This window comes from Podarcis melisellensis, assembly GCF_964234715.1.
Source record: "Podarcis melisellensis genome assembly, chromosome: 5".
Lineage (NCBI taxonomy): Eukaryota > Metazoa > Chordata > Lepidosauria > Squamata > Lacertidae > Podarcis > Podarcis melisellensis.
This window is the reverse complement of record NC_138537.1, coordinates 36,898,132-36,924,374: the sequence shown is the minus strand read 5'-3', so window position 1 is coordinate 36,924,374 and position 26,243 is coordinate 36,898,132. Positions and strand designations below refer to the sequence as shown.

The following is a 26,243-nucleotide window of genomic DNA, read 5'->3' as shown; positions in this document are numbered from 1 at the left end:
TGGGAAGGATCTGGATATGATCTGTTTACTAAACAGCTGATGAAAAGCCATATGCCTATATTTCACTGTGACTAATCAATCTATGCATTTCAAAAGGAGGAAGTTGGAAAAAACAGGCACTTTATAGAATTGGGGGGGGGGGAGTGTTTGTTTATCGATTCCCTCCAAAACCTTGCCTTTGCTCATCAATCTAACTATAGCAAGCAAAAAGGCAGTTGCTCTTTACAGTAATCTGTGACAAACTCCCATTTCTGCTGAGCCGAGGTCTGTGTGTAGGCCTCTCTCCTAGGACTCATGTGTAAAAGGGCTGATGACAAGCGCATACTACAAGTAACTGGCTGACAAACAAGTGCTGCATACATCTCAGCTTCTCATTTTTCCTAAAACATGCATTCATAAAAAATAATGGCAGAACCTATTTCAACATCTGACTAAACAAAAGCCAGGAGGCACAAAGGCTGAGGATTTCCTCCAGTGCTTTTTGAAGCCTTACATTCTCCCTGTTTCCTTGCTGCCTTTTTAAAAATTTGCTCTGCAGAGTATCTCCGAAGAAAATCCCCACTTTCATACAAGCTTAAACATCTTCCAGGAAAACGCTTGTTCTCGCTTTAAGTTTTCTGCCAATATATGCCTTGAAATGATCCCTTAGTTATCTCAGTACTGTCCACCTCTCTTGCTATTCCTTCCACATGTCTTTCACTCTCAGCTTTATCTTACTTCCAAGTTAGACCACAATGCTTAACGATGCCTTTAAAGTGTAGGTATTTTTTAAAAAATGTATTTTGTTGTTGAATTTTGATATATAAGGTAGTAAACTGCCTTGGGATGAATTTTATTATCAAAAGGTGGTGAATAAATTTAGGAAACAAATAAATCTAATTGACATTTCTCAATCCTGCCCCAATGAAAAACAGTTACGGAACTGTCCAAACTTTCCTGGCTTCTCCCGCCACTCACCTCGACCAGTGCTGTAGTGTTGTAACTTATCACTGTATACTGCCTCTTTGCTGTAAGCTCGCTTCCTAGGAAAATGAAAAAGAAGATGTCATTCAATCAGTGCCCAAGGCTATAAAGACAGACCAGTTTGTCCTTATTCATTGTACCTTTGTGGCCAAATATGGAATTAACATATCAGGACTGGCTCAAGGACTGGAGCTGCCTGAGGCGAGGGACAAAATCGCACCACATCCTTTCTGTGTGTGTGACCAGATAGACAATTGAATCTTACTTCAACACTGGTGACACTGCAGCAGCCCCCACAGCACCTGAGAGCAGTAGGACAGCTTGGGGGGCACAGCTCTGTCCTCCAACACCTCATCGCCAGTCCCCATCACCCGGCATCTGTCACCAGAAGCAACCTCCCTAATAGTCAGAGTTGGCCCCGCAAACCGCAAATTGAGTTTTCTACCAGAAACTCCTCAGGAAGAGTGTATTTTGGTAGGCCTGTGTGCATCAAGCTCAGGACCAGTAATGGAAAGCAACAGGCATTTGGAAAGGAGCTTTCTCAGGGAAAGTGCCATTAAATGCAGAGACCGATGTAGCTCGTGTTGTTGTTGTTTAAATCTGGCACCTTTGTAAGAGAATACATGCGGGATTCTGCCCTGTGTGCAAGTGTGTCTTAGCAATAGAACATTCGCCCCTTTAAAGAAGGTGTGCTTAAGCTACGCAAACCAAATATCCATTAGCACCTACACCGCGCTTCTTATGTAACCATTACAGATCAATTGTTAGCTCCTTGATGCCATTATTCAGCGCTGCCCTGCAGTAAATGTGTGTGTTTCCACAATCTCCTTCAGGAAGATTCAGCCTTTGGAATGAAAGCAAAATTTATAATGTGGCAAATGGTACCTGCTGCAAACAATTGAAATAGCCACTAAGGAGACAATAAAGACGACCCCTGCTGCTGCAGACCCGGCAATCAATGGCAGTTGTTCTCTCAGTTCTGACTTGTAGTCATCTGGAAAAGAAAATACATTTGTAACATTCTTGCCTGCTCATACAATCCTTTGCTGCTAACAGCAAATCTCTTTATTTATTTACCTCCTTTGTATGCCACCATTTCTACCAGGAATTTGGGATGGGTTACATAGGTGATCCAAAGCAGCACAGATCCTGGTTGAAGACCCCTGGAACCCCATGCATGACAGGGATTGTAACAATGCTAACTGGCAAGAGCCAGCTTTTGCCCTTTCTATATTAGAAGGGCTCTCAGATCCTGAACTCTACAGTTGGCAAGTTGAGTGTTGAGGGCTATGGAAGACAAGCACTTAATAATGGCTCAGTTCACATGGAACACCAAATTATTTTTCGTACTACAAGAAAAAGCCTGGAAGGAGCCTTAGACATTTATATTTTTTCTTCCATCTCCATACTTCCCTTGCAGACTCAGAGAACCTAATTACTTTTTGGTGGTTGTTGTTTTGCAAACCTTAGTTTACTATTACATTGGAACATGCAAACTTCGGCTTATGTTTGCCCTGCAACCCAGGACCTAATCCAGGGAAATGATACCCTTTGCAGTGCCTTCTGGCTTTCTCAATAAGTTGATCAGATAGGAAGAACTTTTTATTTGTTCAGTCCTTACCACAATGGGCCTGCACATCAATTAACATTTTTATTTTTATTAAAATTATTGTTCATCTTCTGATAATTCTTTCTCTAAGTCCTATCAGCTTAGAATGAATTCACACAAATGGAAATATTTCACACTTCCTTTTCATTTTCTTCCTCTCGTTTTGCAGCTAATTACTGGTAACCTGTTTTATCTCCTGCTTGATGCTTAAATCCTGTGCAAAATCTCATTTAACAATCAATTATTATTTAATAACATACAATATCCATTCTTGCTGTATTTCAATTAGCTGCTTCTATTTCAGACACAGCATTCTCCTTGTCAGCCTAATTGTAAGTATTGGAGAAAATCATTTTTTAAAATGCCCATCAGTTATGTGCTGTGTGTATGTGCTCCACATACCCTTCCTCAGTTAAAACTTCTGGACACTAGACAAGGAGGCATTTGTAGCAAAAGTGACTTTGCTAGACTTTTGCTAGACTGAAAGAACCTCTTAAAAGTGTTCCATGGAGGGAGCCACCTGAATGGGGGGGTGCTTGCTGATCATTAGCTACGCTGAGAATATATTACTGAAAAGAGTATATTTTGTTATAAGCAAAGTAAAATTTGTCTAACCAGGCATCATCAAAAAGTCTCATATATATGTGTCTCCCCTGAGGTTTGAGCTAGAACTTGAACAATTCTTCAAAATATAATTAACCAAACATGTTGGTTTTTCAATCTTTAGGTTCTGAGAAAATTAATTGTGCACATTTAAAACTGAACCTTGTCCACTTCTGAGGATATAGAAATTATGATACAGTCAAGACGTTTGTGCTTGATACACTAAGGGAATCACACGTGTGCTTAAGCTGTGTATATACAGAAGTGAATTGCTGGTTCAGTGACACATGTCAACACCCTTCATGTCAGTGTGTATATCTTTCAAACCAATTTGTCTCCCTAACAGATTACAGTTTTAGTGCGTACTTTGGATGCACAGTTTAAGAATGCAACGGCCAACCCATTCTTAGTGAATAACTATGTGAGATGCTTTAATCCTGATGAACCGAGAGTGGCTGTCAATTGTAGACAAATCTTGAACACTAATACTTATTTAGTATGGTAATAATAGAAAACAGGACCATAGAACTTTATCACGGTTCCTAATCGTGTGGAGGGTTTTATTTGCATTCAAATGACTGCAAGGTGGATAATCCTCTTCAGGTCTTCCCTGCTCAGCACAGAAACAGAGAGGTAGGGCTGGCACACATGGGGACATTGTGGGTGGGGCCTGCCCCATGCCTCCTGATTGGGTTAATTTCCTGTTTATGTGCCATACATGCACAAGGCTGTGGTCATGAGCTTATCTGTTTACAGTTCATTCTAAAGAAGGCAACTCTAAGTTCTCAAATCCCTGCATTCTAATGCTTGCAGGCTATTGGGGCCAAAGTAGTGGCCATGTTTGACACAACATATACAGAAAACCCTCAGTGGTAGAGAAAGATGATGCCTCTGGTCTGATTCCACAGTGGTGGCGAGTGCCAAGGAAGAGACTTTGCCTACACTTGGAGAGCTAATCTTTATCACAGAGTTCTTCGAATTATGCACAATTTTCTCTGGACTTCTTCTAAGCCTGCTTTTTGGAGGAAGGTCCCATACATTCTCTAGTGCAGCGAGAGAAAGGACTGGCCACCAGAGTAAATTCAAAAGTGCATCTGTATACTCTCTTTTATGTACTCTTAATTGGCTGCTTGTTGGTAGAGTGTTGGGCTATCATGCTTAAGTAAACAGATTTAATCTACCAACCTTAAACTAATGTACACAGGCCTGTCTCTGTTTCTTCTGAAATCCAAAAATGAACTTGTGACTGTTGCACTTAGACCTTGGAAGGTGGTGCAGTGTTATACAATCAAAGGATATTGGCAAATACAGTCAGGCTCTGAACGATTACATTCAGTTTATTTCTCAACTTCCTATAACTTCAAACAAAATCTAATTCTATTATACCGCCACAGGTGCTTATTTCCTAGAACTACATATTTACATGTTGGGTGTGAACAATGAGGGATAGCACACTACACCACACTCATGTATAAAGCCTATATTATGCAGAATACTACCCACTGCTGGATACAGAATACTGGGCCACTACTCTGACCAACAGAGGCCAATCTGATCCCTCCCTAGCTTGCATGCAAACACTGAAAACCCATTCATATGCAGTTGGGCGGGGAATCACTTACATGGTCAGGGTAAAAACAGAGATAAGAGATTTCAGTCAGATTAATCCTCCAGCTGGCAATTAATCAAACATCTCTCTAAATCACCAGTCTCTCTCAACACTGCCCCATTGGGAGGCAAGGGTTTGGAGAGACAAGTTGATTTAATCCAATTATAGCTTACAGGCTCGACAGAGTGCAACCTCCTTCCCTCTGTTCCTTTCTCAGTTCCCTCCCTGCTCCCCCCCTCCTTTTTTGTCACACTTACCATCCGTTAAGGTTTGGAAGCACATTTTTCCACTGTATTTCCCATAGCCAGCCACTGTCCGAGCCCGAACTTGTACCACATACACCATCCCTGGTCGCAGCCCATCAATCCGTGCCGTGTTGGTCTGGCTCTTCGCCATGGAGGAATTGTACTCATTGTGGTCCTTCAGGGAACAGGAAATAGAAAAGAGAAACATATGAGTAAAAGTTATATTTTGGGGATCTTATTTCCAAGGTGTACTTTTGTGCCAACGGCTTCTTAAAGTTAAGATGGCAACAATAAGCAACATCAAACATCTTCCTTGTATTACTCCCTCAACAGGGCCAAGGAACAACTTGCAACCACTGACATTTGGCAAGCTTCCTGTTAGGCACGGTGCATGGTGGGTTGATGATGTCGATGACTGTTTTGTAATCACAGCTACATATTGACTTCCACTGACCCCTTTTCAATAACAATGGTGTGACCCACCATTTACACGTAATCAAAAAGGCAGATTCACTCCATTAAAAAATGATGAAATGAACACATAGTGGTACCTCGGGTTACAAACACTTCAGGTTACAAACTCCGCTAACCCAGAAGTAGTACCTCGGGTTGTGAACTTTGCCCCAGGATGAGAATGGAAACCGCACGTCCAGGGTGTGGCGGCAGCAAGAAGCCCCATTAGCAAAAGCGCACCTCACATTAAGAACGGTTTTGGCTTAAGAACGGACCTCCAGAATGAATTAAGTTTGTAACCCGAGGTACCACTGTACCTGTAGGGGGTTCACAGTACCTGTAGGGGGTTCACAGACACTGTAGGGGGTTCACAGACTTTTAAAACAAACAAACAAACAAACAAAAAGACCTCACCAAATAGTGAAGGCTTATAGGGGAGCAAGTTACAGCACAGATCACTGATTCTATCACAAAAGGCAGCAAAGAGGTACCTGCAACAGTTGGGCAATCCAGTAGTGGACAGTGTGGTGGAGCAGCACCACTCACTTGACCTCTGGTCAGTGGCATCACTGCTACTTCTTGGGAGGTGGAGGAGGGAGGTGGCCACAATGCAAGCACACTGGCAGGAGCCCCAGATTGACTGTGCTGGTGCATTTCTACTGTGCCAACTTCAGTACCACCTGGACTTCCCTTCACTAAACAGCAGTGATGTGACAGAGACCAGGCAAATGACAGCACCACACCACACCGTTTGCTACTGATGTAACCAAATTCCCCACTTCTTGGGAAAGGTACAGTATACTGCACAGTGAACGCATTTTCACTGTGCAACTTGGAGTGAAGGTGATTTGCTAGGTAAAAATATGGGTAATATTTATTGTACAAAAAGTTGGAGAGGCTTTCCATTCTTAGTACCCACTATACAGTTCTTAATCTAGCTAGCCTACCATCTCTCCCAAATGGGCAGCGATTGCAGCTGAATTTACACATGCATGTTCCTCACTTGCAGGAATATAAATATGAAGTGGTAACTTGTATATGCAAAACAACCATCAACAATCAAACACAGAAAATCCCTCCTCAATCTCAACCCTTTACAGACTATGCAGTGCACACACAGCATCAAGCATTGTATTTCTGAGCAATTTGGCATGTACGTCCAAATGAAAGTCTGTGACTCCTATTGCTATATGATAACTAAAATAGGAGATTTGGAATAAAAATTGAATATCAGAATTCAAACACAACTGTTGTATCCTAAATATATTTCTATTAAATTACTGGACTCCATGTTTTTCCTCATCCAAAAGAGATGGCATGACCTATAATATAACATATGACACTATAATATATGATTTGGCTTTAGGCTTTTATCAAGCCTTGCTGAAAACTTGTGACTCAAAAACACAGCTTTAGCATTTCATCAAATTCTCCTTCCAGTCCCTGCTTTTTTGCCCCAGCTCTGCTGTGGTGTGCGTGGGATGGTGTAGATGAGATTCCAGTTTAACAGCCCACTCCAATGTACTCACACACTGGGTTGGTCTGTGAAGTGCACATCAGGCACAGAGAGCCGTCACTATCCATTGTCTCTGTGACAATGGGTCCTGAAGAAAGAATGCAACTCTATCCAATTTCGTGGCCTGGAGATTGTCATATGCTATTTCTTACACTTCACTTCCCAGATATTCATTTGACAGATAGAAAACTGAAGGTGAAAATCAGTAAGTTGCCCAAGGCTACCATAGTGCCCAGTGCTTGAATTTGGGACTCCCTGGTGTCCAATTCCAATTTGCTTAGGGTGGTGAGATGGAAAAAGAGGACAAGTCTCTGGCACTTTAATAGTTGTGTAGAAGAGGGAATTTCAGCAGGTGTAGGTGATGCGACAAGTGCAGCTGCATGTCCTCTTTTTCATCTGACCACCCTGTGTTCAGCTTGACACTCAATTATCAAGACCCTATGTAGCTATAGCATATCCTCAGTTTTGAATCCAAATCATGAAACTCATTTGCCCTGTCTCCCTTTTTCTTCTGGACTACTTCACTTCCCTCTGAGCCGTCAGATACTTAGGCAGGAGGGTCTAATACAAACATGGGAACTTGTTGAGGTCCAAAGCTGCCGCCACCTCCCATTTCAGGTAGACCTGCACTCATAAACAATACCATGCATGGTCTGTACAGTAGCACCGCAATTGACAAGTGCTTCCTGACAATCTGGCATTTGATATCATTCACTGTACCTCAGGGACTCATGGGCAGAGCAGGTTCTTAGTCCAATCTGCAGCAATCTGTGCTGGGTTACATCTATCCAACTTTTACAAGGTAATAAAACAAGAGTCATCTCTGGGATATGAGGGGCTTGAGAGGCAGAGGACTTCAGGAGGATAATACAGGCACACTAGAGTGGCACAGAGTTGGCAAAGCACTCACTATACATCATCAAGTCTAGCTCAGTGTGCAGATTGTCACTCCTAGCAAGCTATTAGTCACTTGAAACAATGATATTTCAATAACATGAGGAAATGAAACAAGTGTACACAGCAAGCAAGCAGAAATCAACGGGGAGTCCCTGCTTTCAGTTAACTATTATTTTCAAGATTTTCTGCAGCAGTGGGGCTGAACGGTTTAGTGACGCTTGGGACAGGAATTCCTTCTCTGCTGCTGCTTTATGGTTCAGGCAAGCAACAGGCAACAGAAGCTGAGCTAAGCGGGGTACATTTGATTTAATGTGGGTAGGACTGGAGCCATAGTGAGAATGTAAAGATTGGACATGGAGAAGTTCCTAGTAAGCTGTGAAATAATGTACTAAAGCAACTGTGTCCCATGAACTCTTTGCAGGCCGGTGGTACAAAGCCTGTAAGGAGATAGTCCACAGGTGGGAGTGTTGTATGTATGGAAAGAGTTTGTATTGACAATATGATTAGAACCAATTGTGGCTAAGTGAATCTGTCTATTTTAGTTTCTCATACATTTCCGCCCCCCCCCCCAATCTTAAATTCCGTTCTCCATGTTTCTCCCAGAATTTGTGATTTGTCAATTTTTTTTTACTTTTAAATATGCATTTTAATATACAATTATCCCCAATATACACATTTTGATACACATTTCTTGGTTGGAGATCTGCATCACAAAATTTGGAGAAGTGTGTGTGCCAATGGATTGCTGAATTTTGCTTTGTGTGTTGTTTTAGAAAGTGCAAATTAAGTAGTTTTGCATTCAAATGCTGGAATGTAGAGAGGTAATACAAATTCATTCTGGTGAAGGTCAATATGAAGGACAGCTAACCCCATCCTGCCCACCTCAAATGTTGAAGGGTTGGGCTACAAATCTGATATAGGTTTTCCAGAAATATTAATACTGAGGAAAGAGCCTACTTCAAAAATCTCACAGCTGTCACAGTGTGTCTCCCCATTGACTTCAACTAGACTTTGAATCAAGCCAATACTGCACATTCCACAACATGAAAAAACACCAGACTCCGAAATCAATAATGGCCCATCCCAACTCCCCTTCCTCAAACACATTCAGGCTTACGGTGGATGGTCTTGCGCCCATAGTGCTGCTAATCTCGGGGATGCAGATCCGGCTCACCTTCTCATAGTAACGGATCTCATAGTCCAGGATGATGCCATTGGGCTGTTCCGGCTGAGGCCATGACAGTGTGATGCTCCTCATGCTGGCACTTACCTGGTGCATGATGGGAACTGTGGAGGGAGCTACGGAGAAAGGAGGGAACAGGAAGAAAAGTGAAAATTAACCTAGGGGAAGGAGGATGAGAGCATTCCAAATAGGTGGTAGAAATAAAACACCAGGGTGGGATCAGGGTGAAGTCGAAGGGGCAGTGAGGGTGAAGGAGGAGAATGAATATTACATGAAATAATAATACAGTCCAAGGCAATTACATGCAATATTTCGACACACAAGAAAAAATATATTTCTGCACTAGAACAATTAGTATGTAGAATTCTATGTTGACTACGCAGACCTGTTATGTTTCTTGTTGTTCAGCTGCTCTGTCCACCATCTTGTGGGAAAGCAGCATATAAATAAACCACCAAATGAATTAATGAATGAATGACCATTAGTTATTATCTTCAAGAGGCCAAAAATGCTTCCGATGAGTTGAATGGAAGCTGTACGAGAAGAATATTTCAGAGGTGTTTCATCAGCAGAAGGTAGGTTGCACCCTTAGAAGGCTATTTCCATAGCTATTTTAAAGCAATATGTGAAATTCTCGCCCACAATACACAACACCACTTGCTCAATAGGATGTATCCACAACCTGCAAAGAGGGGAGGCCTTCTTTTCTCACAAGAACTGCACCTATTTTCAGAAGCTCATGCTTCTTGATTTCTCGTTGTCCCATTCCTCCATCTCATCTATGGTTCTTCAGCTTCTGTTCCTCTGCTTTTCTTCCCGTAGCTCCCTTTTACCTTTGCTTCCTGATGTCTCTCTGACCCTTTAATCAAGACTTGGACCTCTACCTACTCCAAGTCTCCATTCCTAAGTTTACCTTCCTAAAATATGGTCTTAGGTCATATTTTCCCATCTTTTCTCTTGCCCCTTACTGCCTTCCCCAACTTTTTCTCACCCCCCAACTTTCCTCATGGCCTTTATGCACATGACTCTTTGCTTATTCTCCTTCATTCGGTGCCTCATGGAATGTACCCTCCTCCTGTCAGATTTCTGCTTGTGGGGATCAGTGAATCTGCCAATTTCAGTTTTTCCTCAACTTCTCATTTTTACAATCTTAAATTTATTTCTCCACATTTCCACCTCAGTCTGCTATTTTTTTTAAAGCCCTCATGGACTTTTTAATGCAAATTTATTCTAATATAAACATTTTTGGTATGCAACGTTCCTAATATACACATTTCTTCAAAGCATTTCCCTCTAATATAATGCATTTTTGTGTTTTATTTTCACCATTGTGTGCATTTTTGTACAGAATTTTTACTGGTGCATGGCAGTGCAAAATTTGGAAAAGTGCAAATTTCAAAGGATGCTTGTCATTCGGTTTGTGTATTGTTTTGGAAAGCACAAATTAAGTAGATTTCTCCCTTATCCCTAGTTAACTTCCACTTCTACTCCAGTTACTCCAGCCACTCTGACAAGAGGTGGAGGGGGAATCCATTTCAAACAGATTTACACACAGAATTTGGTTTTCCGACCCCATCAAGCTTTGCTCACATTGAACCACCTCTTTATTGAGAGTCCACATGTCTGAGCCACTCAGTTTGCTTTTTTTTAGAAAAGCCAGACTAATTAAACACAAAGAATAATATATTTACAAAACACGTGACAGAGTCAAGTCCCATCCTCAAAAGCACATGGATTTCTATCGTCCTCAACTTTATTTGCCAAAACAATAGTTTAAAGGAGTTGAGCATGAGACTCTTAATCTCAGGGTTGGGAGTTCGATCCCTACATTTTGCAAAAGATTCCTGCATTACAAAGGATTGGACTAGATTATCCTTGTGTTCCCTTTACAATTCTTATTTTCTCTCTCTATTCCCGCTTCTCGCAAACTCATTAGGCAGGAGGAGAGGTTGCTTGAAAAGAAGCTGGGGAAATCTAGGAATGCAACCTCAGAAGTGATGTTAGTGTTGACAAAACAGGAATGGGTATAGACTTTTTGTATTGTTTTCCTATAACTACTTTACAGCCCTTTCCTCCCCATCATAGGAAGCCAAATTAAAGATAAATGGCAGCAGACTTTTTCCCGTAGCCCAGTGGGGTTAAAGAGGAGCTAATAGACCTTTCTTTCCAATTTAGCTCAGGCTGTGCAGATTATTCTCCATGAAAGAACTGGCCTTTCCTAATTTAGAACAGCTGTCCCCAACCGGGTGCCCTCCAGATGTTTTGGACTGTAAATCCCAGGACTCCTAGCAAGTACAGAATGGATGGGGGTGAAACATATGGAGGGCACCTGGTTGGGGAAGACTTAGAATACGTGCTCTTGGAGAATGCATGCATCAAGAGTCTCACCACCCCCTCCCTTTAGCAAGTGTGCTTACAATGGAGCTTGCTTTCAAAGCAATACTGCCTTCCCTTTGCCATGGTGATAAAGTTTCCTCATATTTAATTGCTGTTTGAAGAACATTATTGCAGCGAGAGGAATGAAATGGGAACAGTCGGTAAATAATAAAGTTTTAATATTTAAAAAGGCTAGTTATTTTTAATTAGAACTTAAAATTCCTCGGGACTCTTTATCAAAGGCAAGCGACACAGGCCCATCTGCAAATGAACAAGCAAATTCGGAAAAATATTTTTCACTCACTATGAAGCCAGCACAACTTGCTCTCCTTAGCCTCCCCATCACATGAACAATGGCAAAGGCACTTCTAAGGCTGCAATGGATTTTTGGAAGGGTTCTTCTTCACAGGGAAATGGGGGCAGGTGTGGGGGAAGTCACATTTTTTTCTAAAAAGAGACAGCAGTGGGGGTTTCTGCTGGGCATTGCTTGGCAGATTGCATCCTTAAAAGTAGCCAAGAGGCCAATCAGTTAAAGGGGGCATTCTGTACACACAATCCACCCCTAGCAAGATGGCACAGCAGTCTTGAGATGCATATTGTCATCTGTAAAATGGCTGTTGCAGCTAATATACAGCACTATGAATAGTGTGGCTGGACCCTTTGCTCTTGGCAAAGCAATTGTCAAGAAAGGATTGCACGGAAGATGACTTCAGTGTGGGGGCCCTGCAGTCATCTGCAGTGTGACCTGCCTTTGACAAGCAGGAGCAATGACAGCCCATTTGTGGGGGGCAAAAATTGAGAACCCAGTTTTGGCTCCATCTCCACTACCTCATTACATAGCTTACTAAATAATACTTGTGGTTCGGCTTTATTTCACTTGTTCTTTGACTCTCAACTCAAGACCAATTCAGAAAACCCAAAATAGTGTGTTGATCAAAGTTTGAATGGGTCTGTGCACACCGTCTGGCATTTGGTGAGACAGTTGTATGATCAATTTATCATGGGACATTATATTTCAGCCTGTTTCAAGTCTGGAAGTTGCAGCTTGTACAAAATGCAATGGGTTGATCAACCTAGCAGCACCACTTAACACCTGAAAGAGTGGCATTGGCTGTCAATATGTGGCCGAACCAAACTCAAGGTGTTTGTGATGAATTGTAAGGCCCCATACAATTTGGGAACCAAGAGTCAACTCCTGCCCCACTCTCCCAATATCAACCAATATCTCCCAAATAAGATCTGCTGTGCAGCTACCCGGGAAAGGAACTTCACAATTTTGGCACCCCCATTATGGAACACCCAGTCCCTTGATGTATGGCTGCTGCTGCTGACTCTCATAAGTTTCAATCACCAACAGAAAACCCATCTATTCACATAGGCATTTTCTGGGCAAGAATACAGTGTTCTTTTCCAATTGTATTACTATTGCTGTTTTATAGCTGCTATGGTTGCTGTTGGTTTTTTATCAGACTTTTATTTATGATATTTTGGTGACATTCTTTTACTTTTTAAATAGTTTTATTATACACCCACCATGAGATGGCTTGTCAATGAGGGACAGGTTAAAAATATTCCTAAACTACTACTACCATAACTAGTACTCCTACATGATAATAAAAATAATTGTTGCTCTGTGGTGCAGTAACATTCTTAGAGCGTAGTAAAAAATAAGTTGAGTTGTGAGTTGGGACAGATGGTGAAGCAATCATATGACCGCGACATTACGTGGCAAATTCCGCATTGCACACCAATTGATTATGAGAGCCAGTTTGCAATACTCTACTGCGGAAGATTATATAAAACTTGCAGGCAGGAAGTTGGTGGGGAATAGGGCAGCCATTTAAATCACCCATACCTAACATGTGTCAATTGGGCTATGAACTAGCCTTGCCTCTTGGTATCTCTTACAGCTCACTGAAAGCATCAACAGTGTGAAACAGCAGCAAGACAAATTCTATGTAAAGAAATCACTAAGAAATTGATTGAAAATAAAAATAACAAATCTTGCAATGCCTCTTTATAAACTTGCGTATATTGCAACCTCCTCAAGAACACTGTTATGCTATCTGATCTCCAAAAATATATATCCTAGAGCTAGAAAAGGTGCAAAATAGGCAAGCAAAATGATCAAGGGGTTAAAGAACTCTGTGAGAAAAGGCCAAAGGAATCTGGGGAATTTTTAAGTTTAGAAAAATGACAACTAAGGGGATCGTGATAGAGGTTGTGCATGGTGTGCAGAAAGTGAATAGACTGAATTTTTTATCCCAATAAAATTTTAGACGCCAGCTGCCCAGTGATATCAGATTGTCAATAGGACCAGAGCAAACAAAACAAAGTACTTCTTCACACAACTCATACTTAGCTTAAGAAATTTGCTACAAGAGGATACAAGAACGTAGCATAAAAAGAGTCTTGTTGGTTCAGACCCAAGGTCTATTTAGTCTGTTCAGTAGGCAGCCAGATACCCATGGGAAGCCCACAAGAAGGACACAAGTGCAATGTTCCCCAGCAACTAGTATTCAGAAAACCTACTTCCTCTGATACTGGAGGCAATATAGCTCTTGTGACTAATAGCTGTTGATGAACTTATTCTGTGTGGTGCCCCCACACCCAGATAATTAGATGAATTAGGCAAAGGTATAGCAGACAGGTCTAGCCACCTTTCTTAGTCATGATAGTTTCCATGTTCAGAGGCAGTATATCTCTATATACAGGTTCCTGTGGCACAAATAAAAAGGAGAAGCTGTTGCCTTCATGCCATACTTGAGGACTTCCTGGAAGTTATCTGCTCTGTCTGTGGTGGAGGAGAGATACATGCAGGATAAATGGCAAACAAGTATGTGTCCTGTACATAACCCTTCCCTGCTCACTGACCACTTTTCCGCTGTAACCCCAGCCATGTCTTCCCAGACCTGCTTTTGCCCGTATCTCAGGAGACAAAAGGTCACATCCACACCATACAGTTAAAGCACATCTACCACTTTAACAGTCACGGCTTCCCCAAAGAGTCCTGGGGGAAATTGAAGGGAAGGGATGCCATGCCTGTGATTTCTTTGTAGGGTACAATTGTTTTTAGCACAATTTGTTACGAAAGAAACAGGTAGGATACTGGGGGTTGATTTCAATGGAGAGTGAGCTAAAAAAAAAACCCATCCACATTTTAAATGACTAATTTAAGCAAAAGAAATATTTCCATCTGATTCAAGCTGACAACCAGCTGAACGGTGGCAAAGTAGGAATCTCTTCTTGAAACGTATGTGCCAGATGGGAGTGCGCATTGCTCTGAGTCAGAGTCCTGGAGAATCACTGACGTCATCCGTGAATCTGCCTCCTGCATTTATTTTCGAATCCCTGCTGGGGATGGGAGTCCACACAGAACCAAGGCAATATAACTTGCGCTTCATTAAACAAGTTAATTTCCTGTCTGGTCCTCCTGAGACATCAAAGTGTCTCATTTTAAAGCCCACTGATGCATGTGGTGAGGGCTCTGCAGAGACTAATCCTCAGAGTCTTCTAAATGTTCTTCCCTATACATGCCTCTGGAACTCACTGCCCCTTAAGTCCCTGGTGAGCAGTGGTGCCAGCCTCTTAATTTAATGGTGCACAGAACAATGCTGCTTACCGACAGTCAATCACCTCTCCACCAGAACGTAGAGCGATGTTTTATATAAGCCACAATGATGCTGATAACTCTAATGTACTATAGAATGAGGTGCTCAAAATGGAATCTAAATACAAAAGTCGCAGGCAGCCTCCTTGAGGATCAAAAGGAGTCTCTGGATGCTGGTGAATCCTAATTGCATGAAAATAGTGCCAAACATCCTGTTTTAATATCCTACCTCCGGAGAGGTGTCTTACGGAGCAAGCCGAACCCCCTCGTTCTGGGATTGAGGGATGTGTGCTAGGTTGTGTGGAAGCATCCCTTTTAAGTCAGCCTCCCACTGCCACCCTGATGTGCTTCTCACCCAGTCAATGTAGCACTCGCCCTTGCACCTGCCAAACACACAGGTGAGAGTGAGAGTGGCCGATTTAATTTCCAATTGGAAAGGTGACTTAATTCCTACAAAGCTTGACTGGCAGGTGAAGATGATAGAACTTGCGAAAATGACTGGGAGAATAAGAGGACACTCACATCAGAAAGTGAGCAAAGAAGGGGTAATATTTAAAGAATATTTAGAACAATATTGTGAAAATGCAAATCTCCTGACAGGTATAGATTGAATCTTGAATATTAAAGAAAATTATAAACATTTTTAAAAATCTTGATACGTAATAGATAGAACAGGAAGTGCGTATGGCTTCAGAATATTTAGAAAGCACAATGAGGTGAATCAGAAGTCAAAAACGTGTGTGATGTTAGATGATGTGTAGTCAATTAATGTTTAGTTGTCATTGTAGTATTATTTTTGTCTGTTTGTGTAGTATGTTTTGCAATAAATATAATGAGAGAGAGAGAGAGAGAGAGAGAGAGAGAGAGAGAGAGAGAGAGAGAGAGAGAGATTGGCTGGTGAGGGGCTGAGATGGCCTGGGATCTGTTGGATCCCAAGCTGATTTTACAGCTGTTGTATGATAGCACTGGGCCAATGGCTACGGATGCAGGAGGGGGCCCACCACTCCATAAATCTTTACAGGCAGCGGTGTAAAGTTTGGATTACAACTCATACAAATGAATGCAGATTCTGCAAATATGCAGGGCAAACACCCAGAGCAGTATGGGATTGGAGCATATATAATTAATCAAGGATGGAGAACCTGTGGTCCTTCTGATATTACTGGACTATAGTTCTCATCATCCCTGACCATTGGCCATGCTGGCTTGGACCGGAGGAAATCAGGAATACAAATAGTTGTCAAATGGTAGGTCCTCCCAGGTAGTGCGTGGGCAGAGCAGCAGTGAGCCAGAAGGGACATTGTTGTTTTCTCCCTGCAATCTTCTGTAACTGAGTTCCTCTGGAGTCAAAAAATAAGCTTGAAGAAGCAGCTGGGGGAAAGGCTTCAAAGAAGGCTTCAGAAATTCCTTTCACTGATTTTCATCTTGAAATCAACCATGTTCTTGAACTATGAAATGATGTGGCTTGGTGGCTGCCATTCATCTAACTTGCATTTAGCACAAAGCCTTCTGGGAGGAAAACTTTGGGACTAGACTCAAATTGAAAAGGTCAAGGAAATATAGGCTTAGGTGAGGACATAGAAACATCTTTACATAATGTATTATGTGACCTGGGACAGAAATCCCAGGCTTGAGGATTGAACAGGTCCTTTTTTTTCTGTGCCCTTTGGATCTTCCCCTGGCCTGCCCACAGCTCTCCTCAGTCTTAAAGTACCCCTCCCTTTCTGGCCGTAGCTTGAACTGAGCTGTGATTAAGAGTACAAAGCTCAGACAAAAGTATGTATCTTAAGGCAACACAATACATGGCCTATAATACTATGTCCTGATTCTGAATCAAGCTGAGGAGAATCTGTCTTGTCACCACTTGCAATCTCCTTAAGACTGACATGATCAATTTTGTTTTCCTACTACTACTCTGTTAAAACTAGAAACAATAGCATCACAAATGTTCCTCTTTGCCGTTTTTCTTTATGTGAAATCTTCACTCCTGAAAGGCAGGTGTTACACTTTGCCTCATATTTGAGGTAGCTGCTGGTGGTATTTATAGAGGCATCATAATTGCTGGGGGGTGTTAATGGTCTAGATTTCTCTGTTGCCAAAATATGTTAGGCTTTGTAAAACTATTTTTTAAAAAATATTATTGAAACCAGCCTTGAGCATATGGAGAGGTGGAGCATAGATGTTTTTATCTCTGTTCACAGCTTTTGGAAGAAGTTGCAAAATCTTTTTAATCAGAGATAACAGAGGGACGAAAGAGAAGAGAGCCAGCTCCATAGGCAAATGAGCTCAGTCAAGCCACTATCTTTTCAAACTCTCATTATATTCAGGGAGCTTCATGGTCAACTCAACCCAGATCTCCTTGGTCCAAGGATGGGACATGAGAGATCTGTGACTGGGATCTCTGGTGGTTTACAAACAATCCAACCAGCTCTAGTGGGGTGGGTGGAAATCAGATCAAGACCATGGTATTGGGGAAAGAGCAGGGTGGGGTGAGTGTAGGAGTTATCCCTTCCTCCCTGAGTCATTTCCCCAGTTGGAATACCATTCAACCTGCTATTTCTCCATGTAGTAATAAATGCATCTGGTGGCATCTGTACCTTTTCCCCAAGCTTGGAGAGGGAGAATAGTTGCCAATCCCTCTGAATGAGCAAGGATGTGAATGCCTCAGCCATTCCTTTACACAGCAATCTGATGTTGCACATTGCATTAATATGATGTCATACATTACAATATTACCCTGCAAATAGCATTGGTATATTTTAATTTGTTTTGTCTTTTATTGCTCAGAAGCCACTTTGGGGAGCCAATGACAGGAAACAACACATGTTTTTATTACTATTCATCATCCTCCCACAGCTGGTATTTAAGGCTTTCTTAAAAACAGCAAGAAGCTCCTATTCACGGATCCCCCATGTCACATCAAGTTACATCTAACTTCAGAGTGTAGACCAACCTGCCCCACGTTGGTGCCTTCCAGTTGTGCTGGACTACATATCCCATTAGCTGGGGATGATGTTGTAGTCCAAAATAGCTGAAGGGCACCAGCTTGTGGAAGGATAATCTGGACACAACACATCACATTGGAATTGCCAGTATGTGACACATACAAATCTATTACAATCTATTACAAACCACAGAAAACATTCTTCAGATTAGTTTATGGTTGTAATGAAACACCTGAAGGGAGATTCCCCCCCCCCCCACAAAAAAAAATTAATTGTTTTGGTATGATTAAACTGGCACTCAACTAAACCCAGAAATGGATTTCAGAGGGCTAAGGGAGAATAATGCTACCAAAATATTTCAGAGGAAGTGAAACAGTTTTAACATTCTTCCCAGTTTTCTGCCAGCTACCTAAATTGATCCTTGTCTTCACTGTCTTGTATGTGGGGGTGCAAATGCTGCACCCCTGAAAGTGGGTGTTTCATACAATGGTACCTCGGGTTAAGTACTTAATTCTTTCCAGAGGTCCATACTTAACCTGAAACTGTTCTTAACCTGAAGCACCACTTTAGCTAATGGGGCCTCCTGCTGCTGCTGAGCTGCCGGAGCACGATTTATGTTCTCATCCTGAAGCAAAGTTCTTAACCTGAAGCACTATTTCTGGGTCAGCAGAGTCTGTAACCTGAAGCGTATGTAATCCGAGGTACCACTGTATATATATTTTTCCAATCTTAAGCACGGCTTGCCACATTTCTGCATCTCTTTGTGAATTTTTTATTTAAAAATTATTAAAAGTCCTCACAAATATTTATCAGAATTTTAGTGTGAATTTTCCGCAACATAAACATTTTTGTGTTTTCTTTTCACTTATATAAGCACTCTAATGCACCCTTTCCCCTAACATGCCCATTTTTTGTTGTTTGAGAACTGTGTTCCAAAATTCGGAAAAGTACAGATGTTGGAAGGGCAGCTGCGTTTCACTTCATTAAAGTGCAAAGTGAACCAATTTTCTTTCTCATCCCTGTTTGATGCTGGTGATGTAATCCATCTCCTACCAAGGACCCCTTGGGGCTGCTTTGGTGGTACCGTCTCCCTTTTTCTTGCATCTTTCTCTAGTTCATCAACATGCTTAGTCTTCCTTGCTATATTTGGCTTGGCTTTGCCTGCCATCCGCAGGCAGAGACTCCAATTTACTTTGACGGACATCCGCTCCGTCCCCCCCCCCCCGAAATAAACCCCCAATACCTCTCCTCAAAATCGAAAGAGGACTGAAAAATGACGAATCATTTCAGAACAGGGTTTGAGTGGATGTGTGTGCTCAGCTCTTATTTTTATGTTTCCTGCTTCAGGTGAGTGTTCAGGAATTCACTTAGTGAGGTGCTGCTTATTCTTTCCAGTGGGTGATGTTGACAGTCCAGCATTGCCTTTGTTTACACAGCACATTTAATCCTGGGTTTTTAATTTTTTTTTTTTATCTCTCCACATCCGCTCAGAGAAGATGATAATTTTCTGAAATTAAACACTTAGCTTGATTGCTGTTTTGTTAATTGCCACATTCACAACCCCCCCCCCCCTGGTGCTCCTGCCTGTTTAACATGGATAATGCTGCAAAGATGATCGGCATCAAATTGGTGTGCAGGTGGGCGGGCGGTAGTACGGAGGCCTCCTCATCGTTGCTCATTCAGATGGATTGCCCAGCATCATTGCACAAAGGAAAAGAATTAATCTGAAGCGGAAACGTCTTTACAAAACCACACAGATGGAAGTTCAAAAGAGGAATCTTGAGAAAGAGATTTCTCACCCTGTTAGCACTGGGGTGCATGTGAAGAATCTTGCAAACTGGAAGCTGATCATATGTTCTTGGAAGCTCTGATAAATTACCTTACATTTCTATAAAGAGCTTGGTTTTCATAAATGCAAGGGCATCTTATGTAGAATGAATCATGCTTGGATTAGTTTTCACCTGAATAAATATCAATTTCAACGATGATAGAAACACCAATTATACTTTTATTATTTACTTTGAAAGCTTATATCCCACTTTACCCTCACCAATGAACTCAAAGTGACTCACAATGCAAACCTCTTAAAAACACAATAATTGTTTAGTGGCTTTCCAGCTGTAACAGTCTGATTCTACACCTAAGATTTGGTGCATTCAAAGGCATAGAGTTCAGACTGCCTTGTAGTCCTCACTGAGAATCACCCTTGGCCTCCGCACAGCAAATGCCTTCAGCACAGCTCTATTAGTGTGTTTATCTTTGCTCCCAGAACAAGGTTGAGATCCTGAAAATTTAAGAAGTCTGCTGGATCACACCAGGAACACCTATCTAGTCTAGCATCACAGGGCCAGCCAGATCCCATGGAAAGCCTGAAATGGTGTGTGTGCCAAGCTGAACTTTTTCTATGATTTATTTCTATTTCTATTTCTATTTCTATTTCTATTTCTATTTCTATGATTTATGCAAAGTTGGCATAATGGATATAGCAAACTTTATTGACCCTCGTGCAAGTCTTTATCCTGAACATCTCCTGGAAGGCTTCCAGACCTTCTTAATATTTTATGTAAAGATCAGCACAGGCATCTGGTGTTACCAGCAAAATATAATTAATATCTCCTGTAAAAAAAGAATGAGCTCCACATATTTAATAGTAAGATAAACTTAGAACTCAGGAAACAAACAAAGATTACCAGTTTAGACATTTCCCACTAGGATTATATTCTTTTGACTACCAAATGAGCAAAGTAAACAAAATGGGATAGAGATAGGAATGTAGCAGGAAATAAAAAAATGAAACAAATGTCTATACGGCCTAAGAAAGATCACTCATCTGATTAGCCCCCTCCTAATTCCACTGGGAACGACTGGCTCAGAATAGTGCTCAAACCCCAGATGACTAGTGTGTTTTGACTCCATTTTACTTTTACAAAGGTTACTGGCCACTTTGAGAAATGTTAATCTTTCTGAATTTTCTTTTTTAAATAAAAAAAAATTCTAACAGCAGATAGTACTGGTTCCTGGGTTTGCAGCTGCAGGACAAGGAGTCTCCAGAGACTGGCGAGGGGACCCCTACTGCGGCATGGGACACACTTGGTATCCGATGTTGCTCACACCTTCCTTAACAAATGAGGTATTTTTATCACAGGGGTTTGGGCTAATATCATGATATTTAACACGCACACCGGCACCTTGTGCTATTTATGGGGAAAGCGCCTTCCTTTCTCTTATTACAAACCTGTTTTCAAAGTTTCCCTATGTGAAATTAAACCTTCCCACATCCAGCAGGTGAAGTGATATCCTGTGACTATATACTGGTTGACTGGTCTTCAGGGGAATGCACAGGTGTGTCTAGCTAAGGCACGATTCTTTTGTCAATTCCATCTCAACATTTTGTGCTTCAGAACAGCAATATGTGACAACAGTCAAAGCAGAGTTAGGAGTCTTTTTCACAAGTGAGCAGCCAACTTGGCAATTCAATACATGGAGGGATAGCATTTTAAATTCTAGCTTTTGAGGTAGTCAACTTGGCCAATAAATTAATGCCATCAAGCTATAAGGACAGATTTTATTCGCAATGAAAGGCAAAGTATTATAAATTGCATCCATACATTTGCGTGGCAGCTGCACAGCGGCAGTGGGAGGCCCCATTAGCTAAAGTGGTACCTCAGGTTAAGAACAGTTTCAGGTTAAGAACGGACCTCCAGAACCAATTAAGTTCTTAACTTGAGGTACCACTGTATAGCAAAATTTTGGAAGAAGTGGAAAATGACCTTCTTTCTTAACTTATGTCTGCTGGATATGAGAGAAAGCAGTCTTCAAAGCAAGCAGGCCTATAGCAAGAGCCAGCCAACCTAAAGCACACACCATGAGTCTAGACCTGCAATTACAACTTGCTCACACACGAAATTCAGTGTGCTGTAAGTATTTATATTTTGCAGCCTGAAACGCTCTGGGAATAGGGTCAGTTAGCAACATTTCCCACAGCAATAATCTTTCAGGCAGGCAAGTGGGCAAAACTGCGAGCCTTACAAAAGTTCTCAGGACCACGTAAAGAGGCACCCAGGCTCTGCACATTAACAAAAGGGAGCCTTAAAGATACAAGGAATTAAATAGGAACTCATTGGGGTGGAGGGTTATTTGGATGGCTAGATGGACAGATGGGGAGATAGCTGTTACAGAGAGATGAAAAGAAAAGTAGTGTGGAGATGGATGTATGGGTGAATGGGCAGACAGATGGTTAAGAAAAGGGTACTGATTGGTTCTTATGAACCTGAGAAAGGCATCCAAGTTTGTTTCTGTTAAGAAATGCTTAATTAGACTAATTAAAGAGAAGAGAATTGACATAAATACTATTTTTTGTGAACTTGGAGTATGCAAATTTCTCCATCATTTGTCATTACTTGGAGTCTGCTCCCCCCCCCCACTCTTTCATGCGTGATTTTAATAAAGCCCCATGTAGATTCTGAATGCACACTCCCATTCAAAGTTGGTGTATGGAGATACAGCTGCCTATAATAACACACTTTCCCCGTTATTGTCTGCTTAGGCAGTAACTCTTGCAGTTAGAAATATATTGCATTTTTAGGTCAGCGGCGGCACAAAAAAGAGAGGCCAGCAAAACTAAATTGTTAAGCATCAATGACTGAGTCAGTGCCAAATCTGCACAATCTATTCTGCCTGTGCATTCCCATTAACCTCCCTTTAAATGCCTCTAGTGCTTGGCACCCCATTTCAACCTGCTTAAACAAGTGCTGAATGCTAACACCTTGCATCTAACTGCCAAATATTTATTTTATGTTTGTGGTCTTTCAAATATTGTTCGCATCCATAATGCACTGAAAGCAAATGTGCTTCAGTTGGATAATTACAGAGCATGTCTGAATACAATGCAAATATATCAACTCTTAATAATCATGGCTTTCTGGCAGAAATAGGAAAGGAGAGATGAGTGGATACACAGATGGGGAATAGAGTGACTGACAGGCAGGACAAAAAAGGAGCATAGGAAACAACACCTAACAGAAGAATAAAGCAAGAGAAATTTACAGGAGGAGGAGGATGGGCTGAGTAGAGTTCAATGGAGCTCTGGGGAATCAAAGCTGAGACAATAGACCAAAGGAGTGTTTGACCTGCTCTTGCTGAGGCCACCTTGAGGCCCCTCGCTGTCCAAGGAGAGGCAGCCACAGATGGGCAGAAGAGCAGATGGGCAGGTGGGCACATGTCAAAATGGAGGGAGAGAGGAGCAGCAAGCAGACATAACAGACAAAAGAGTAGAGATACAAGTAGTTGGTTGGATTGGACTTGATTAGAGATAGAAACGACATCCAGGCACAAACCTAACATGACAAACTGACAGAGTTTTTATTCCCTGGAGATGTGACGCTAAAATATTTACGCCAGGTTTCTGTTGTGAACTCTCCCAGCGGGGTGGAGTTAACAAAGACTTTCCATTTTACGTGTTTCATACAAAGCAGAAATTACCATTCCCTTTCTGTAACGAAACCAAACAGATTGTCATCTATTGTTGCCTTCTACTGTCAATTCTTCCCTTCATTAAGCTTTAGGCCAGGGTCACCACCTGGTTGCTGTCCCTTCCCCACCCTTCTTCTTAACCTCACATAGAGAACACAGGCACACGTGCTCACACCCTCCACAGATCCACCACCATCTGGCCACCTACTCCACTTCCCCTATTTGTGCCCCCCTTTCCTTCCAATACAGGTCACATTCAGTAATATTTTTCTCTAGGATTTGTTCCTGGTGACTAAACACGACTCTGCAAGGGGAAAAAATTAATGTCTAAAGAGATAAACTCCAAAGACAATTAAGGGCCTTTCTATGTATCATTGTTGTTGTTGTTTAGTGCAATGTTTCCCAAATTTTCCAACTGTGGTCTCCTTCTGACCTTGTTTCCTTCCTGTGCCCCCCATAGGCATAGCCAAGGGGGGCAGGGGGGCAGATGCCCCCCCCGTAAGTAAAAAATCAATATAAATCAATACATATCTGAGGCTCTATCCCCTCAACAAAAGCCTGCCCCCCTAACAAAAATCCTGGCTATGCCCATGTCTGTCCCCCCACCAGTAGAAAAGTAGTTATTTAAATGTTTTCTTTTCTTTGTAAATAGAACATGTTTTGTTTATCATTTTTATAATTTATACAGAATACAATTCATAAAATGATCGGAACATAATGAAATATTGTTGAAGCAGAAAAACATAGAATCATGGAGCTGGAAGGGACCCCACGGGTCATCTGTCTAGTGCAGTGTTTCTCAACCTGTGGGTCCCCAGATGTTGTTGGACTACAACTCCCATCATTCCTAGCCAGCATGACCAGTGGTGAGGGATGATGGGAGTTGCAGTCCAACAACATCTGGGGACCCACAGGTTGAGAACCGCTGGTCTAGTGCAACCCCCTGCAATGTAGGAAACTCAGCTAAAGCATCCATGACAGATGGCCATCCAACCTCTGCTTACAAAGCTCCAAGGAAGGAGAGTCCAGAACCTCCCAAGGGAGTTCCATCTGCCACTTCCCTCTGTGACCCCCTAGCCCCGTGCCGTGCCCTCCCCCCAATTTATGTGATTTTCACTTGCGGACCCTTTGGAATATCCTGCCCCCCCAAAATGGGGCCATATGGCCCCCACGTTGGGAAACACTGGTTTAGTGCACCATCTGCACAGTCGTTACTCGGCTAAAAAGTGGATCCAGATTACAACTTCCCTCGAGGTAGTGCTCCCACTGTCGGAATCATGACACCACCACTCAAATTGCAGTATCATGCCATTTGGGAAGATGGGATTCTTCCAACAGTTGGTACTTCCTTTGTGTTTGTGAACACAGAGAGTAATGTGACTGTGAGAGTGACTTAGACAGCACGGGAGGCCCTGATGGTGGTGCCACCAGTGCTTCTGCCACCTCCCGCCATGCGCCAACCATCATTAGTAAGCACACCAGATGGTAGCAATGGAGTTGGGGAGTACTGAATGGCACTATGCTCTCAAACAGTAACAGCTATGCCATTGTTTTATCCAGTTACAAGAAACCCTGGCTGGAGGTATGACCCAGAACCATTTAAAAAGGGTGGAGGTCAGAAGGGCAAGTGGCAAAAGCAACATATATTTATGGAACCCGACTGCAAAACTTGAACAATGTCAAATCAATGATGGCAGAGGAAATGCAGTATCTGAAAGCAATCTAGATTTTCTTCTCTGCGCATATCAAGAAAACCAGACATGAGGTCTCTGAGCTGCTGTTGTGGCACTTACCAGCTTGGTTGGTGGTGATGTTCACAGAGACATGCTGCGGTGGGAATGGGCTTTTGTTGGAAACTCCATTGACAGCCTGGATCTCAAAGGTATATGGCGTATGGGCCCACAGGTTGCTGATAAAGACCCGGGTTTCCGTGAGGCCCAGCTGCCTTGGCACAAACTCCACATTGTCATCACAGCGGGAGCAGCTACGGCGGTCCGACCGACACTTCTTGCAGACAATGTTGTAGGTCACATCATCACGACCTCCCGTCTCCCGGGGTGGGTGCCATTCTAGTATAATTGACGTTTCATTGACAATAGAGATCACGTTGCGAGGCCCTGAAGGAACACCTGTTAAAAAGCAATTTGCAGATAAAGGCTATGCAACTAAATGCCTGATCATGGTACAATGTATACTTTTGCTGAGATGTAGAGATTAGTGAATTTGGACTCACCAGAGCTGGATAAATGCATGACTCATGATTTTCGATTGTGGGGCTTTGGTTGAGGACCCTTAGACTAAGAAGGGTCTCCACCCCACTCCTAATGATCTTGAACATCTCCCCCACAACATGGCATGAACTTCTTAATCACTTTAGGACTCTTTGTTGTGGGAAATGATACATGAATTCAATAAACCTTACCAAATCTCTCTCTCCCCCACCCCCAAATCCTCCGATTGGCATGTTGGGCTCACACAGAACCTCCCTGATTACTTTAAATGTAGAACAATATCCCTTCAGTCAGATTACTTAGTAATGGTCCCTCTTTTGTAGTGTCGCTTGGCTCAGATACCAGACTAACACATTTGGAAGTTTCTCCCTGCTTGGTTAGGCTAATGTGTGGAGTAGACAGAGTAGTGGGAAAGTTGTGTCCTTTCTTGGTTAATTCTTGTTTGCTCTTCAGACACCTTCATCTTCTCTTCTCTGCTTAGGTTATGCTTTAACCTCTATTATTTAAATTGCTGCTGGGGTTAAGATAGAT

General features: G+C 42.1%; 1 protein-coding gene across 13 annotated transcripts in view; it reads right to left on the bottom strand.

The window, feature by feature from the left end:
* EPHB1 (EPH receptor B1) overlaps nt 1–26,243 on the bottom strand; it is a 334,289-nt gene that overhangs the window by 50,573 nt on the left and 257,473 nt on the right. For 11 of the 13 annotated variants that reach the window (XR_014168172.1, XR_014168173.1, XR_014168174.1 and 8 more), the window contains 5 exons: nt 25,275–25,610; nt 9,013–9,194; nt 5,042–5,204; nt 1,849–1,957; nt 958–1,022 (listed from right to left, as the gene is read on the bottom strand). Coding sequence is in view for 6 of the 13 variants with exons in the window: in XM_081910347.1 (XP_081766473.1) it covers nt 958–1,022; nt 1,849–1,957; nt 5,042–5,204; nt 9,013–9,194; nt 25,275–25,610 (855 nt within the window). In the remaining 7 variants the exon portion in view is untranslated. The remainder of the gene's footprint in view (nt 1–957; nt 1,023–1,848; nt 1,958–5,041; nt 5,205–9,012; nt 9,195–25,274; nt 25,611–26,243) is intronic. The other 2 variants (XR_014168176.1, XM_081910349.1) reach the window with 1 other exon arrangement.